The 14,813-nt window shown below is 38.2% G+C and overlaps 2 protein-coding genes across 2 annotated transcripts; one reads left to right on the forward strand and one right to left on the reverse strand.

The window, feature by feature from the left end:
• The first annotated feature begins 1,066 nt into the window (after positions 1-1,066).
• On the forward strand, positions 1,067-5,741 carry LOC106324207. The gene is made up of 2 exons (XM_013762218.1): positions 1,067-1,154; positions 5,107-5,741. Exons 1-2 carry the CDS (start codon positions 1,067-1,069, stop codon positions 5,739-5,741), a joined length of 723 nt encoding a protein of 240 aa, XP_013617672.1.
• A 530-nt stretch (positions 5,742-6,271) lies between these two features.
• LOC106324208 lies at positions 6,272-14,813 on the reverse strand. The gene is made up of 8 exons (XM_013762219.1): positions 14,739-14,813; positions 14,576-14,659; positions 14,256-14,427; positions 7,691-7,839; positions 7,426-7,593; positions 7,105-7,158; positions 6,851-6,997; positions 6,272-6,643 (listed from the first exon to the last, which is right to left on the reverse strand). Exons 1-8 carry the CDS (start codon positions 14,811-14,813, stop codon positions 6,272-6,274), a joined length of 1,221 nt encoding a protein of 406 aa, XP_013617673.1.

Below are 14,813 nucleotides of genomic sequence, written 5' to 3' on the forward strand. Positions count from 1 at the left end.
AAGAAACCATTTGTTCTTTATGTGTGCTTACACTTCTCAGATTTGGGAACATATTGCAAGGGGTGTTCTCTGTAGTTCTTACACCAATGTATGGTCTGAGATAGTAAGCATTATTGGAGACGAAACCATGGAAAGGAAGCGGCTGTTCTGTGTGAGATATGCTTTTCAAGCGGTTCTATATGCGGTTTGGAGGGAGCGTAACAAGATCATTCATGGTGAAAAGTTGTTACCTCTGTCTACATTGAAGAGTATGATTGATAAAGGGATACGTAACAAGATCACTTTGATGAGGAACCATGGAGTGAAAGGAATGGGGGAGCTTATGTAATTCTGGTTTCTTACTAGAGTGTGATTTTCTTAGAAAGTAGATGCATAGTATAAAAGTTATCTCATTAAACTAGGGTCACACTTGATGTATACAGGCTTTTTTGATGAATAAGAATTTAACATTCATTCAAAAAAAAAAAAAAAAAAAATTACCCTAGAGGACATTATCACTTTGGAATTACACTTGACACTTTCCACTTGCGATATTTGTCTTTTTTATCTTCGACTTAGGCACAACTATACATTCTTAACTTTCTCTAACTAATCTCATCTCAACTAGATAAAAATAAAAAAAAACTAATTAGAAATACAAACCTAAGTTTCTAATCTCTTTCTTATCAATACTTTCCGAATTCAGATTTACTTTACTCAGTTCTCAGATTTACTTTAGAATTTCAAATTTTTTCATCTTCTTCAATTTGTAAAACACTACGAAAACCAAACTCATCTTCTGCTTTGTCTATCATATCTCTTGTTTCAAACAGTTCAGATAAAAAGAGCTAAAATGATTGGATTTTTTAATAAAACCCAGAAACAAAGTGAGGTTAGTTGCTTCTCAACTCATACCATATTTGTCTGGATTATGGAGTTTTAACTTGTTTATCCAAGTTTAGATTCTATAAGATTCATTTTTGTTTTGTTGGTTTCTTAGAGTCGTTGTGGATTTCAAAACTCAGATCTGGGAAGTTTCAATTTTAATTTTGATGGGTAGAGTGCGGTGTGGACTCAGGAGGGGTACATGGGTGGTATGTGGATGGGGTTTGTGTGGCTGGGCGGTGTGTGGATGGTTGATGTGGAGATGGGTGATATGTGGATGGGGCGTCATGGTATTGCTCTGTGTGGACATGATCTCCAAGGATTAGCGGGGTGACTTCTGGTGATGTCTTGTTTGGTGAAGTGGGTGCATGTGAGCCGTCCGCAGCCAATTGACTGATTAATAACATTGCAGTTGATGTTGCAGTAATGGGAGCTATGTCATGGTTATATTGGAAGCTTTTCAGGTCTATAAATCTGCATACGAAGATCTCTTTTGTTGTCCTATATGTGCATTTTTTGTTTACTCTTTTTGACTTTACAAAGATTATTATTTTATAGTTGCATATCACACATAACCCAAACGTTGGTTCAATCTATTACGCAACTTATGTTCTCGTTTATTGAATTTTCTATAACATATATATAGTTATGACCACATCCATATTTCTCATGCCATCCACAAGTTCTACTTCAAACCTCGACTTTCGCCAAACTTGCAGTTTCAATCCACAAAGAAGATTTCTCATCCACACAACAAATGTCCACACATCATCTAAGTATCCACACTTGTCGTTTTCATTAAGAGCCAAATTGTCCGCAATCTATAACTTGTCCACAACAAAGTGTGTCACATGTAAGAAGTATACGTAGATGTAAAGAAAAGTCAAAAGTGTCCCTAAGTATAATCAACTTTTTTTAATCGACGGTGAGACAATTTTTTTGTATTTAATTGATTTATATGAGCATGTATTGTATTTAGCCCAGACGAAAATCTGTTATATAACTCGATATATACTCATAACGGACTTTATAGTTCCACATGAAATATCCTAAGGCTTTTATTTTTTTCTAAATATTAATAAAATAAAATATTTGGTTGACAAGAGTGGAAGAAAGAAAACAATTCTCAAAAAAAAATAGAACATGTAATAAGCAAAGTCAAAACCAAAAAAAAAAAAGATGCATAAGGACATCTACAACTCTACTCCATTTCCTGCTATAGACATCATTTTGGAGTAAAATCTTCTCCAACTTCACTCTATTTTTAACTATCTTACTCATTGCTCTATTTTTGAATTGAACTTTTTTTTATTTATAAAATAGTCCTTTAAATCTTTAATGTTATTATTTCTTACTTAAATAATCTTTAATGTTCTTATTTCTTACGATCACTTGATAATTTTACATAAAGATGCATAAAATAATTAGAAAAAACAAAAAAAAAACATAATTAATTGAAATAAAGATAACATAAAATAAGTGATTTAATAATCTGGCAAATCTCTTCCGGATCCACTAAGATCGGTGAAGTATTGCCCAAACGGAGAAGATTGAGAAAGAGCTTGTGATTCAGCATTTCACTTTGATATAATTTGAATTTGTTGAATATACGCACATACATTTAGATCTTGTATGGAACTCAAATCACAAAGCAAAACTTTGTTTTCTTATTTAAGTGCATGATTTTTTTTTTGCATCTCCATATGGTGCATCCTTTCTGCACTTGTCTACTTTAATTGTTCTAAGAGTTGTTTACTTCCTTCTTCTAAAGTTTTTATAACCGTTTATGCTTGATCATCAAGTTTTCTTTTCATTTTTGACTTTTTCACCCCACTTGGATGTTGAGAGGAAGATCCACTGATAATTTCGTCATCATTGTTTGAAGTTTAGAGAAAATGAAAACAAACCTGGAGATACTTGTGTCAGAGAATTAATGACATGATCATTAGGAGAGGTGGCATCATCAATAAACGTTTTAAGGGTTTTAATCATATTCCAAACATGATCAAATTTTCAATCCGTTTTGAATTGTGGATCTTTATTTAACATTATTATGGCTTGATTAAACTGCATATTATTAAGAATAAAAATCACAAATTTGAAAAGCTCCACCTCTAGATATCGAAATTGCATAAGATGAAAATGTTTGATTTCGAAATTTTCTTGTTAGTTTTATGTATAAAGAAGCTCATTTTTCATTATGAAATGCATTAGTTGATCATTTGTTGAAAAATATTATAATGCTCATTATTAAACCAATATATATATTGTCTTTTTCGTAATGATTTTTTGTAGTTTTAATAATAAATGTTTATTTTAATAATTTATATTTTAAGATAATTTTGTAAACATAAAATAGTTGGGGTTAATTGGTAAATTTTTATAATTATAAAGAAAGAATCATTTTAAAATATTATTTTTGGAGTAGAAAATAGAGTACTACATTGGAGTAAAACCTAACTCCATTTTGGTGTTGCACCATTTTGGAGTAAAAAATGAAGTAATACATTGGAGATGCTCTAATGCACTCATGAGGCGTGACTGGTTTTCTCGTTACCACCTGCAAACTCAGCTTTTGCGGTTGATAGTGGTTGTTAGCGTTTTGCAACAATCACACAAAACACTCAAACCACTACAAACCTCGTAAAAGCAAAAGCTGGTTCCCGCTAGCGTTTGCGGTTGCGGACGGATAAATAAATATAAAAATATTTTTAAAATTTTTTTAATTCTAAATTTTAAATTAAAATATTTTATATAATATATATTTTTATATTTTAAATTAAATTCACTAATAGATAATTTTTATTTTATAAGAACTTCAAACCAAAACTATTCAATATAAATGAAATTAAATATTTTTTAAAAATTCTAATATAAATTTTCAAAATAAATTTTATTGAAATTATAACTTTCATTTAAACTAAAAAGTAAAAAAAATGTAATATTGTTATTAATATTTATTATATTTTGTCATAGTAGTATTTTTTTGATATTTTTATAACATTAAAATGTGTTAATATTGATAATTTATTATTAAACAGTTGCAGTATCTCATAATCAACCAACCATAAATATTTTGCAAATACAACTATTCTAAATAATGTACCAGTCGTACGAATCACTTAATAACGCTAGAAACTGTAAACTGTATCCATCCACGTCCGCAGACTTTTCCGCAACCTTAACAGCCGTGTTCCAACAGGCCTAAATAAGTCATGGGCTTTATACTACGTAGGGTGCGAATTGGAAAGCATGTGCCACGTTGTGTCATGCGTTTCGCACGCCTCGGCGTTTTCTTGAAAATGCACCTTCACTAATCGCTAATGAGAAACATCCGAGTTTTTTCCCTAGACATACTTTATACAAAGCCCAAAATCCTTTATTGTGTAAAAAAACTTCTCCAAAGTATTTATTTATTGCGAGAGCAGGGTAACCTTATTGCATAACAATCGAGATTATACGGTCACTAGCTTGGTATATAATTTACGCTATTTAATAAAACTTTCATTTATGATGATGTTATTTAAACATATTGGATAGCCAACAAATCATATGGGGCGTCACGCCTCGCCATGTTTGGCTTGAGCAATTATAGAGACAACCATAAGTTCATTCATGATTTCATATCCCATATCACTATCTACATACACATGCAAACACGTGTACGCATAAGTTAATTCATCCCATACATATAACAAGGAAAATTCTGAATACAGGCAGTCTGGAAATTAAAAACTTATGTCACTATTCAAAAAATTAATAAAGAATATTATAAAAATATATTAAAAATGCTTTGTACAATGAAAATAAATTATATTTCTTTAAAATTATTGTTACTACTATATACAAGTGAAAATAAATTATATTTCTTAACACTGGAATTCCAATTTTCTAAAATAGAAACATCTTATTGCAAAGTCTTAAAAACTAATTGAAGATTAAAAATTCATATTTTCATACACACACACACATTGAAAATAGTTTCATCTTTCTGGTAAATTCTGTAAAAGTACCTTTAATTTTTTTTAATATGATGTTCATAAACAACAATATGATTGTACATAAAACATTTTTTACCTGATCAATAAATTTAATATTTCATCAAAAACATAGTAGTAAATTATATAATAAAACAATAGAATTATTTCACATTTTTCATTTTGGAATTATTATTTTTTGATATTTTTAAATTACATATAAAGTAATACATAGAAGACAGAGGATTCGTGATTGTATACGTAGGCCCTCTCATCGATTTGGTCGGGGAAAATGGTCCACAGGTTACAGGACTAAGTATCAACGCAGCTGTAGCTGATGCTCTTACTAATGAGGGATGGTGGCTGGATCGTAGTAGAAGTAGACACCCAATTATCTCTCTTCTGAAGGAATGTCTACCAAATGCACAGGAGGTGCTTGATTCTGAAGTAGATGATAAATATGTCTGGTATCCGACAGCTGAGAGAAGTAATGGTTGTTTCTCAACAAGTGAGACTTTGAGAGCTTTACATCCTTCACCGGCAGAGGTATTCTGGCATAAGGCAGTGTGGTTTGTTGGGAGGATTCCTAAGCATGCGTTCATCACATGGATCGCAGCACGAGACAGAATGGTCACGAGGGATAAGCTTATTGGTTGGGGATTGACGGTTCCCTCCAATTGCGTCATGTGCTCAGGTCACGATGAGAGCCGTCAGCACTTGTTCTTTGACTGCGCTTATAGTCATCAGGTTTGGAGTTTCTTCCTCAGTCGATTGCATTTGGTAGCTCCCCAGGGTTTTGATGAAGTGTTCCGATGGTTGAAAGCTTCATCAAGAGATGGGAACGTGAATTTGATCATGAAGCTTATTCATCAGGCGGTTTTGTACTTGATCTGGAAGTAGAGAAATGCAAGGATTCATTCATCAGTGGAGAAGCCCCCAGGGACTCTAATAGCAGAGATTAAACAGACTATCAGACTCAGGTTGGACCCCCTTGCTCGGAGACAGAGAATCACAGCAGGGCAATCATCTGTGCTTGCAACTTGGATGTCGTTTTTTGCAGTTTGGATGTTTTTTTTGGCAGGAACTAAAGCTTTAAGGGTCTCAGGAGCCTATAGGTAGGTAACAGAGCGTCTGTTTTACGTTGGCCTGTGTATATTGTTCTGGGCTTTCGTACCTTTTGTAATGGGCCTTAAATGAATAAAATGTTTGGTTTAAAAAAAAAAAAAAGTGATTGTATACGTATCGATAATAGATATAGTAATAAAAATCCATGACATGAATTGTTATTTTTGTTTTTTGCAATTTTTTGTCATATAAGTATAGATCGATGTATTTTAAAACGTATAGTTTATACACATTTCTGAGGATACAAATTAAAATAATCGAATCTGTTTATAAAGATAAACAGATTTTTGTTTCTTATAATATCATCATAAACGACAATGTCCACCAGGTCCTCCAAATGTAAGAGTCTCTCTCGAATCAAAATCTACATACTTAAGAAACATTACATTATAACAATTAGGATCATTAGCATAATACTCGATCTCGTTTGAATTAATATCCACCACTGTATAGTCCGGAAGAACATATTTGAGTTGTTTTATGAAAGAAGACCGAGTCAAGTCTTTTGTCGGAAAATCTCCAGTTCCCATTGGTGGGCTCAGGGTTTGAGCCATTGAAGTTCCTGCAAATCCACCAAAGTAAACTTCAGACGCTCCTTCTGCCATGTAAGTTTCACGTGGCCAATAGCCTATCATCTTGGTTCCTGTCGTCAATACCCAATTTTTGGTCACTGGATCCTGCATTTATGTAGTTTCATATCTTTAGGTATATAAAACTGAAAGCAATATATTATACCATTGATTATTCCTATTTTCAATATTTGTTTTCAAACGAAAACCAATAGTCGAACCCATAAAAATAGCATGTCACCAAATAATTCAAAGGTGCAAACGAAACAAAAAAACTGAACCTATAATTGTTTCTAAAATTAGAGCTTTGTGTACCTCGGCTACAGAAAGATGGACAGTGTGGTGTTCTCCTCCTGGAACGCTAACTTTATGATAAACCATACCAGGGTAGATTGATTTATGAACTTGGACATAACCTCCTGGGCATAACGCATTGTAACATCCGTTTTGTTGTTTTTCTGCCTGTAATATATAATTAGTGCACAATATTTGATTATGCTTACAACAAAATTATCAAAACATTTTAAATGTTCATAAAAATTGGGAAAAAATACTAATTCATTACGCACCATCCATAGCGTCGTTAGTCTTGGACGGTCATCTCCATATAGTCTTGTATGTACCTGTGAATCAAGAAACTAGAATTCTTAGAATATACATATATTAAACGTATCGAACCAAACCCGAGTTGTACATTCTTCTAAACCTAATAACTAGAAAATCATACAACCAAAATCAAAATCTTTAACAAACACCTTTAGAATAATTCTAGAAAGAAACAGATCTTCTCGGATTGAACACCTTCAGAATACGTGTGATGTTCGAAAATTTAATATTTTTTACCGAAAAAGAAAAAAACTAATCAATTGAGTTTGTAGTAATATACTTACAGCCACACCAAACTGGATGCTGCTCATTACGTTCCCTTGTATGTAATTAAGCCAAATCCAAGCTTTACTATATTGTTGTTGCCCCATTCGCGGTTTGTTAATATCGAACAAACCTTGCGCTCCATGCCATTTCTTTGTCGTATTTTCAAATGTTTTGATAATTGCATACTATAAATAGATTTAAAAAAACTAATCATGTGTTATTTCAAGATACTCATTACCAAATAACTATTTGTTTAATGGGTTTTGAGCTTAATGTACTTACATGTTGATTGTACTCCCTAAAACCTTTTGACGTATGCTTTTTGTATTTCTGGGACAACGTTGAAGAATATATATGTATGTTTTTCGTTTTTGTACGTTGTTTGTTATTGATCCTCTTATAAACCCGACGATCTTGTCTTAAGAGACGGCCTAAAACATAGAAAAAGTTGTGGTCAATATATTTATTTTTGTCAGCATTAAAAAAATGTTTGTGTTTCGTGTTTATATTGCCCATCAAAGTTTATTAATATTGTCAAAAAATCACATGGAAAACTCTTCCTTTTTTCTTTCCCAGACGAGCTTCTCAAGATAGGTCGTTAACCGCTGGTTTTAAAGTGTCCTCCCTGCTTTAACCCCCAGTTTATTACCCTTTTGCCTAAAAATCTCTGTTTTTTCGCCGCCTAGTTTCAAATTGTTCCTGCTTTTAGTATTATACATCAGTCCGAAGACAGTCTTGACAAAACTTTCACCGGGTTCACCCCGGACTCTTGTCGGAGGGCCGCCGTCTAGCCATGGAAAAGACAACCGGAAACGCATGCAGCCCCTCTCTGTGCGACTTGGGAAGGAAACTGGATCCTAAATACTAAACTGTTCCTACTCTGGGTTGTTATAACCTCCTTAGATAAACCCTTTCAGAGTTTTTCGACGACTTCCAAAGTTTCTGAAGCTTCTGAGAGGTTCTCTGTTTAACCTAATACTTGCTCTGTTTCTTCTACTACCTGCCTTGTTCCGTCGGCTACTTTACTCGGGTTAATCCCTGTTTCTATCTCCACCGGCAACTATGGCTCGCCGCTACAACAGAAGTGAAAAGGAAAAATGGACAGCTCCTTCTGCACCACCACCTAAACGTCCGCCGGTGCGCATACCAGAAAGAAACAATGACGATCTTATAGCTGCAAACAAACTCTCCATCATTGGTAGGGTAACAAACTCCTACTTTCAAAAACCCCGCGCAGTCATTGATTTTATGCCACAAGTGTGGAACCTAGAGGGGAGAGTAACTGGACGAGAGCTCGGTTTAGACAAATTTCATTTCAAATTTGAATCTGAGTCTGACCTTCTTATGGTCCTGAAGAAAGGTCCATTTCACTACAAGAGATGGATGCTAATCCTCCAACGTTGGGAACCTACTGTAGCTGAAGATTTTCCATCAAAAATCTCTTTTTGGGTGAAAATTCATGGTATACCCTTACATTACTGGTCTGACCAGACCATCTACACAATCGGCAAAGAGCTTGGAGATGTCTCTGATAGAAGTGAAACAGAAGCAAAAGTCCGTGTGGAGGTCAATGGCCTCCTTCCCTTGGAGATGAAAATGGAGATCGAGCTTCCTACTGATAACGGTGATGTTATTGATGTTGAATTTGAGTACACGAAGATTGAAAAACACTGTTTTACGTGTTTCTCTCTACTCCACGAGGAAGTTAACTGCCCCCACAAGTCACTTAATGATCCTCCACCAAAGGCCAGAGTGTTGGGCATTACGCAACGAATTGCGCTCCATAGAATTGAAGCAGAGAAGAAACGCCATGATGACAGACGTGGTTATGTAAGGCCAGAGGCTCATTCATCAGCTCGACCCTATGAAGGACAGTTGGATCGTACCAGAAGCGAGAGATTTGGAAGTAGGCCTCACTATAGCTATGACATAAATCGTGAGCTCCCTACATCAAGACCAGGGCGACCACACTCTCAAAACTACAGAAATGAAGCCTCCTCTGCTCAATATCGTGTGGTAGAAAAGAGTAGAACCAGCACGGGCTCCCACTCACATCGCTCTCCCATTGCTACCTCAGGAAGACAAGAAGGTCATGAATCCCGTGCCCCCAAAGATGGAATTTATATAGGTCTCAACTCCCCAATCACTCCTCCCTCAAGATCTCTTCGTGATCGCTTGGGACCCCAGGCAGGAAGGGCACGCGAAGGAGAAATCTCAGGGTCAAATGGCAGAAGATCAGCACTCGAACGAGTGGCTGAACCGACCCAGGAGAGACTACCTCCAAGCTTTGAATCAGGCAGACTTCAGGAGCCTGTGACTACCCTGAATGAAGACGGACCGATGGACCAATATATTGCTACAGAGTGTCTCGCTGTTGTCCCACACTCCAGGATACCTGCTACCTTGCGCCTTGGAAACTCAGGCGAAAAAAACCAAAGTAGGAAAGGCAAGACAGTCCCTATTGCTTCCTCCAGCAAAATTGTTACCAAAAGGAAGGTGGCTAGGAGTCCACTCCAGCGCTTAAACTTGAGAAGGAATGTGACTACTAGACCGCCTACAACTACTCGAAGGAAGCTAATCACAGAAAAAGATCCGAAACTACCTTGTCATAAGGCGGGACGTAGCACCAAGCGACCTTCTTCGGGGACTTCTAATCCGGTGTTTATACCGGGGGTCACTAGAGGAGGGGTGGATTTTTGGCCCCTCCCAAAGTCTCTTCCTTAGCGATATTGAGTTGGAATTGTCAAGGACTGGGGAACGTCCTTACAATTCGACGACTTAAGGAGATATACCGTACCATGTCTCCTGATGTAATGTTCCTCATGGAAACGAAAAAATGATGATGATTTTATTAAGGAAAAGTTACAAAGCTTACAGTACCCTCATTACTTTTCTATTCCACCAAACGGACTCAGCGGAGGACTCTCCTTGATCTGGAAAGATTCCGTTGATATAACAGTGATGGAAGCGTGTCCTAATTTGATTGATACCAAAATCATTCACAAGGGTATCACCTCCTTTGTCTCCTTTGTCTATGGAGCCCCGGCTATGGAAAACAGGGCAGCCTTTTGGGATAAACTATCAACAGTCGGCGCTGGCCGAGACGCTCCTTGGCTACTTACGGGAGACTTTAATGACATCCTCTGCAATGATGAGAAGATAGGGGGACCTCCCCGGCTTGAAGGATCATTCATAGCCTTTCGATCTTTTGTTACTCAAAATGGCCTATGGGATCTCAAGCACTCAGGCGACCAGCTCTCATGGAGAGGAACCCGGTACACTCATTACATTCGCTCGAGGCTAGACCGTTCCATGGGAAACTGTTCATGGGCTGAGAACTTCCCATTGGGTAGATGCTGTTACCTTAGATATGAGGGCTCGGATCACAGACCAGTCATGACCTACTTCAACTCTACTAAACACAAGCATCGCGGTATGTTTCGTTTCAACAGAGTTCTTACAGAGAATGAAGAAGTTACGGAGTTGGTTGAGTCGGCATGGAAGCAGCCGCCTCTTGAGACAGTGATTCATAAGCTCAATGCGTGCCGCAAAAGTATCATTCAATGGTCAAAGGATCAACAAAATCAGAGTAACTTGCTTATCAAGAAATCGCAACTGGCGCTAGAGACAGCCCTGTCCGCTGCCACTCAGGATTTCGACCTCATTGAATCCATTAAGACGGAACTACGACGAGCCTATATTGACAAAGAGCAATTCTGGAGGCAACGTAGTAGGATCCAGTGGCTCAAACAAGGCGATAGGAACACGGGATTTTTCCATGCTGCAACTCGAAACCGTCGGACCATCAACCCCATTCCGGTAATTGAAGATGACCAGGGAACGGTGGTATATGAGGAGCATGAAATCTCCAGAGTGATCTCAGACTACTTCCAAAAGATCTTCACCTCCAACGGAAATCACTCCTTTACCCAGCTGCAGGGGTTACTCACGTGCAAAGTGACACCGGAGATGAATCAAATGCTCACTGCTATACCGAGTGATTCGGAAATAAAAGAAGCAATGGTTTCGATCAATGGAGGCAAGGCCCCTGGCCCCGATGGTTTTTCAGCAACGTTTTATCAGTCTTACTGGCACATAGTGGGGGAGGATGTTACTAGAGATATTAGGAGCTTCTTCACAACCAACTCTCTTCAAGCTCAACAAAATGAAACCCACATACGACTGATACCGAAGACTACTGGTCCAAAGTCGATAGCTGATTACCGCCCCATTGCTTTATGCAACACCTATTACAAGATTATAGCTAAGATCCTCACCCGACGATTGAAACTGTTTCTGCCAGCTCTCATCTCCAACACCCAATCAGCCTTTGTAGCGGGAAGAGCGATATCGGACAATGTACTCATTACCCATGAGACCCTCCACTACCTCCTCACTTCAGACGCAAAGAAGTACTGCTCTATGGCTGTAAAAAAAGATATGAGTAAGGCTTACGATCGCATCGAATGGAGCTTCGTGAGGGAATTTTTAAAGCTGCTCGGTTTTGACCCTATTTGGATATCATGGATCATGAGTTGTATCGAATCTGTATCATACACCTTTCTCATCAATGGATCACCGCAGGGGTCAGTAAACCCGTCTCGCGGACTGAGGCAAGGTGATCCTCTCTCGCCTCACATCTTCATACTATGTACCGAGGTCCTCTCAGCACTATGTGAGAAAGGCCAAGCAGATGGCTCCCTGCCAGGAGTGCGAGTAGCCAGGGGATGTCCGGCTATCAATCATCTTCTCTTTGCGGACGGCACGATGTTCTTTTGTAAATCAAAGGCTTCTTGTGTCTCTGCCCTTATGAAGATCTTATCGACTTATGAAGCTGTATCGGGACAAAGAATAAACCCTCAGAAGTCAGCGATCACATTCTCGGCAAAAACCCCACCAGAAGTCCGAGCTCGGGTAAAGGAAACAATGGCTATAGAAGCGGAAGGTGGTATCGGGAAGTATCTTGGGCTTCCCGAGAACTTTTGCCGAAAGAAGAGAGATATTTTCGCTGCCATTGTAGACAGGATTAGACAAAAATCCCACAGCTGGTCCACTAAGTTCCTATCTTTGGCTGGGAAACAGATTATGCTTAAGTCGGTTCTTGCAGCCATGCCGTGTTATACGATGTCTTGTTTTAAGATCCCACTCTCCTTATGCAAACAGATACAGTCTCTACTAACCCGATTTTGGTGGGATGCTAACCCGGAAAAGAAAAAAATGTGTTGGGTTGCTTGGTCTACACTAGCGCTACCAAAGTACGCAGGGGGACTCGGATTCCGCGACGTCGAAACCTTTAATGATGCTCTTTTGGCTAAAATTGGATGGCGAATCATAAAGGAGCCACAATCACTACTGGCTAGAGTTTTGCTCGGTAAATATGCTCGCGACGTCTCCTTTTTGAACTGCTCAGTACCGTCTAGCGCCTCCCATGGTTGGAGAAGCATTTTGGCAGGAAGAGAAATTTTAAGAAAGGGTCTACGCTGGATGGTGGGAAATGGAGAATCGATCAAGGTCTGGAGTGATCTGTGGTTATCATTTAGCTCCCCCACTCAACCAATGGGTCCTCAGCCATTCCACTCTATGTCGTTGAAGGTTAGTGAACTATTATGCCCATTAACAAACAACTGGGACCTAGACAAGATCAGACACCATCTTCCTCAGTATGAGGACACTATCTTACAGATTAAAACTAGCTCTGTTCCATCTTTGGATACACTAATGTGGCTGCCGGAAAGCTCTGGTTCCTATTCGACTAAGATGGGTTATGGGCTGGGAATGCTAGCAAATAGAGTGCAAAGTGATGAGGACACAAGCTTTAATTGGCTGAAGAATATCTGGAACATCAACACATCACCAAAGATCAAGGACTTTATCTGGAAAGAGGTGAGAAAGGCGATCCCTGTGAGCGCAAATCTGGAAAGGAGAGGAATGGCACCTTTTGTTTGCAAAAAATGTGGTGCCCCGGAGGATGATCTCCATGTCTTCCTGAAGTGCCTGGTGGCTGCAGAAGTTTGGAACCTCGTCCCAACACGCTTTTCTCCGTCCCCATCCCTCTCATCAATGGCTGATATGCTAACAGGGGTACAAGGAATGATCCCACTGCCACCAACAGGCCTTACCTCTCCCATTTGGCCATGGATTTTGTGGAACCTCTGGAAAGCTAGAAATTGTCTGATCTTTCAAAACAGAGCATTCACAGCGCATGAAATCGCCTTGAAAAGTATAACAGATGCCAAGGAATGGAGTTCTGCTCTACCTCAACGATCAATAAACGCCTTCCCTCAAGAGCCCGCACACGTTCTTCTCGCTACACGCGCCCCTCGTCCTCCTCCATCTTTCCCTTCGGGGATTTTGATAGCAAAGGTTGACGCAGCTTGGGATGCCAAATCAAAATCATGCGGCCTGGGAGGCATTTTTTCGGGTGAGAATACCCCCATTCTACCAAACCTGTGTGAGTCCCAAAACCATGTATCATCAGCATTAATGGCCGAAGCCATTGCTGTCCGTCTTGCAGTCGTTACTGCGGCTTACTCAAACGTCTGATCCCTGGCAGTTCTCTCTGATTCCCTATCAATCATCAAGCTCTTGAAGACTGGTGGTACTCAGCCTGAACTTTTCGGTATCATGTTTGATATCTATCACTACTTATCCTATTTTGATGTTATATCCTTTACTTTCATCTCTAGAAACTTTAATGGAGAGGCTGATAATGTGGCAAAATCAGCCATCTCTTTGCTTGTAACCAACTTCCTTGTCGGAGTGTAAACTTTTTATAAGTAATGCATGTTGTTTGATCAAAAAAAAAAAAAAAGTTTATTAATATTAAGAAGCCATCAAGAGATTTTACCTTCTTTAGTAAATTGTTGGGGATATATAAAATTATTGTTTACGCTGGTTTTTGGATTGTGAATCGGTACTTGTCCTTTAGGACATTCTTCTGATCCCTCCGAGACAATCTTTGTGATTGTGTCATCATTGGAAGTAGAGAGCATTGATAGAAGCTCTCGACTTGGTTTAGTCTACAATGCAACAAAAACAAAAATCACAATATTTAGGTTTATTCCAACAATTTTTTTATAAAACCTTTTCTAAACCAGTATTTGGTGAAAGAAGCCCCCACTGTATTTACGTTTGTTCCAGAAAAAAATGTTTATGATTTTCAAAAACCTGTATTTGGTGATTCTTCATTTGAGGATGTTGAAATGCAGATTGTGTGTACAGAGAGACACATTCGAATTCGGTTTCTTGATTCTGCAATACAATTTAACACTTTTTTATATGAGAAACTGATAAGCTAGTATACCACGTACTTGTTATATGGTTGACGTACCAGTGTTGTTGATGTAGCAAGACAAGTGAGGCACATCAAACATAAGGAGAATAACATCAATCGAAGAGAAGCCAT

Source organism: Brassica oleracea, chromosome C2 (genome assembly GCF_000695525.1).
Source record: "Brassica oleracea var. oleracea cultivar TO1000 chromosome C2, BOL, whole genome shotgun sequence".
NCBI classification, from domain to species: domain Eukaryota; kingdom Viridiplantae; phylum Streptophyta; class Magnoliopsida; order Brassicales; family Brassicaceae; genus Brassica; species Brassica oleracea.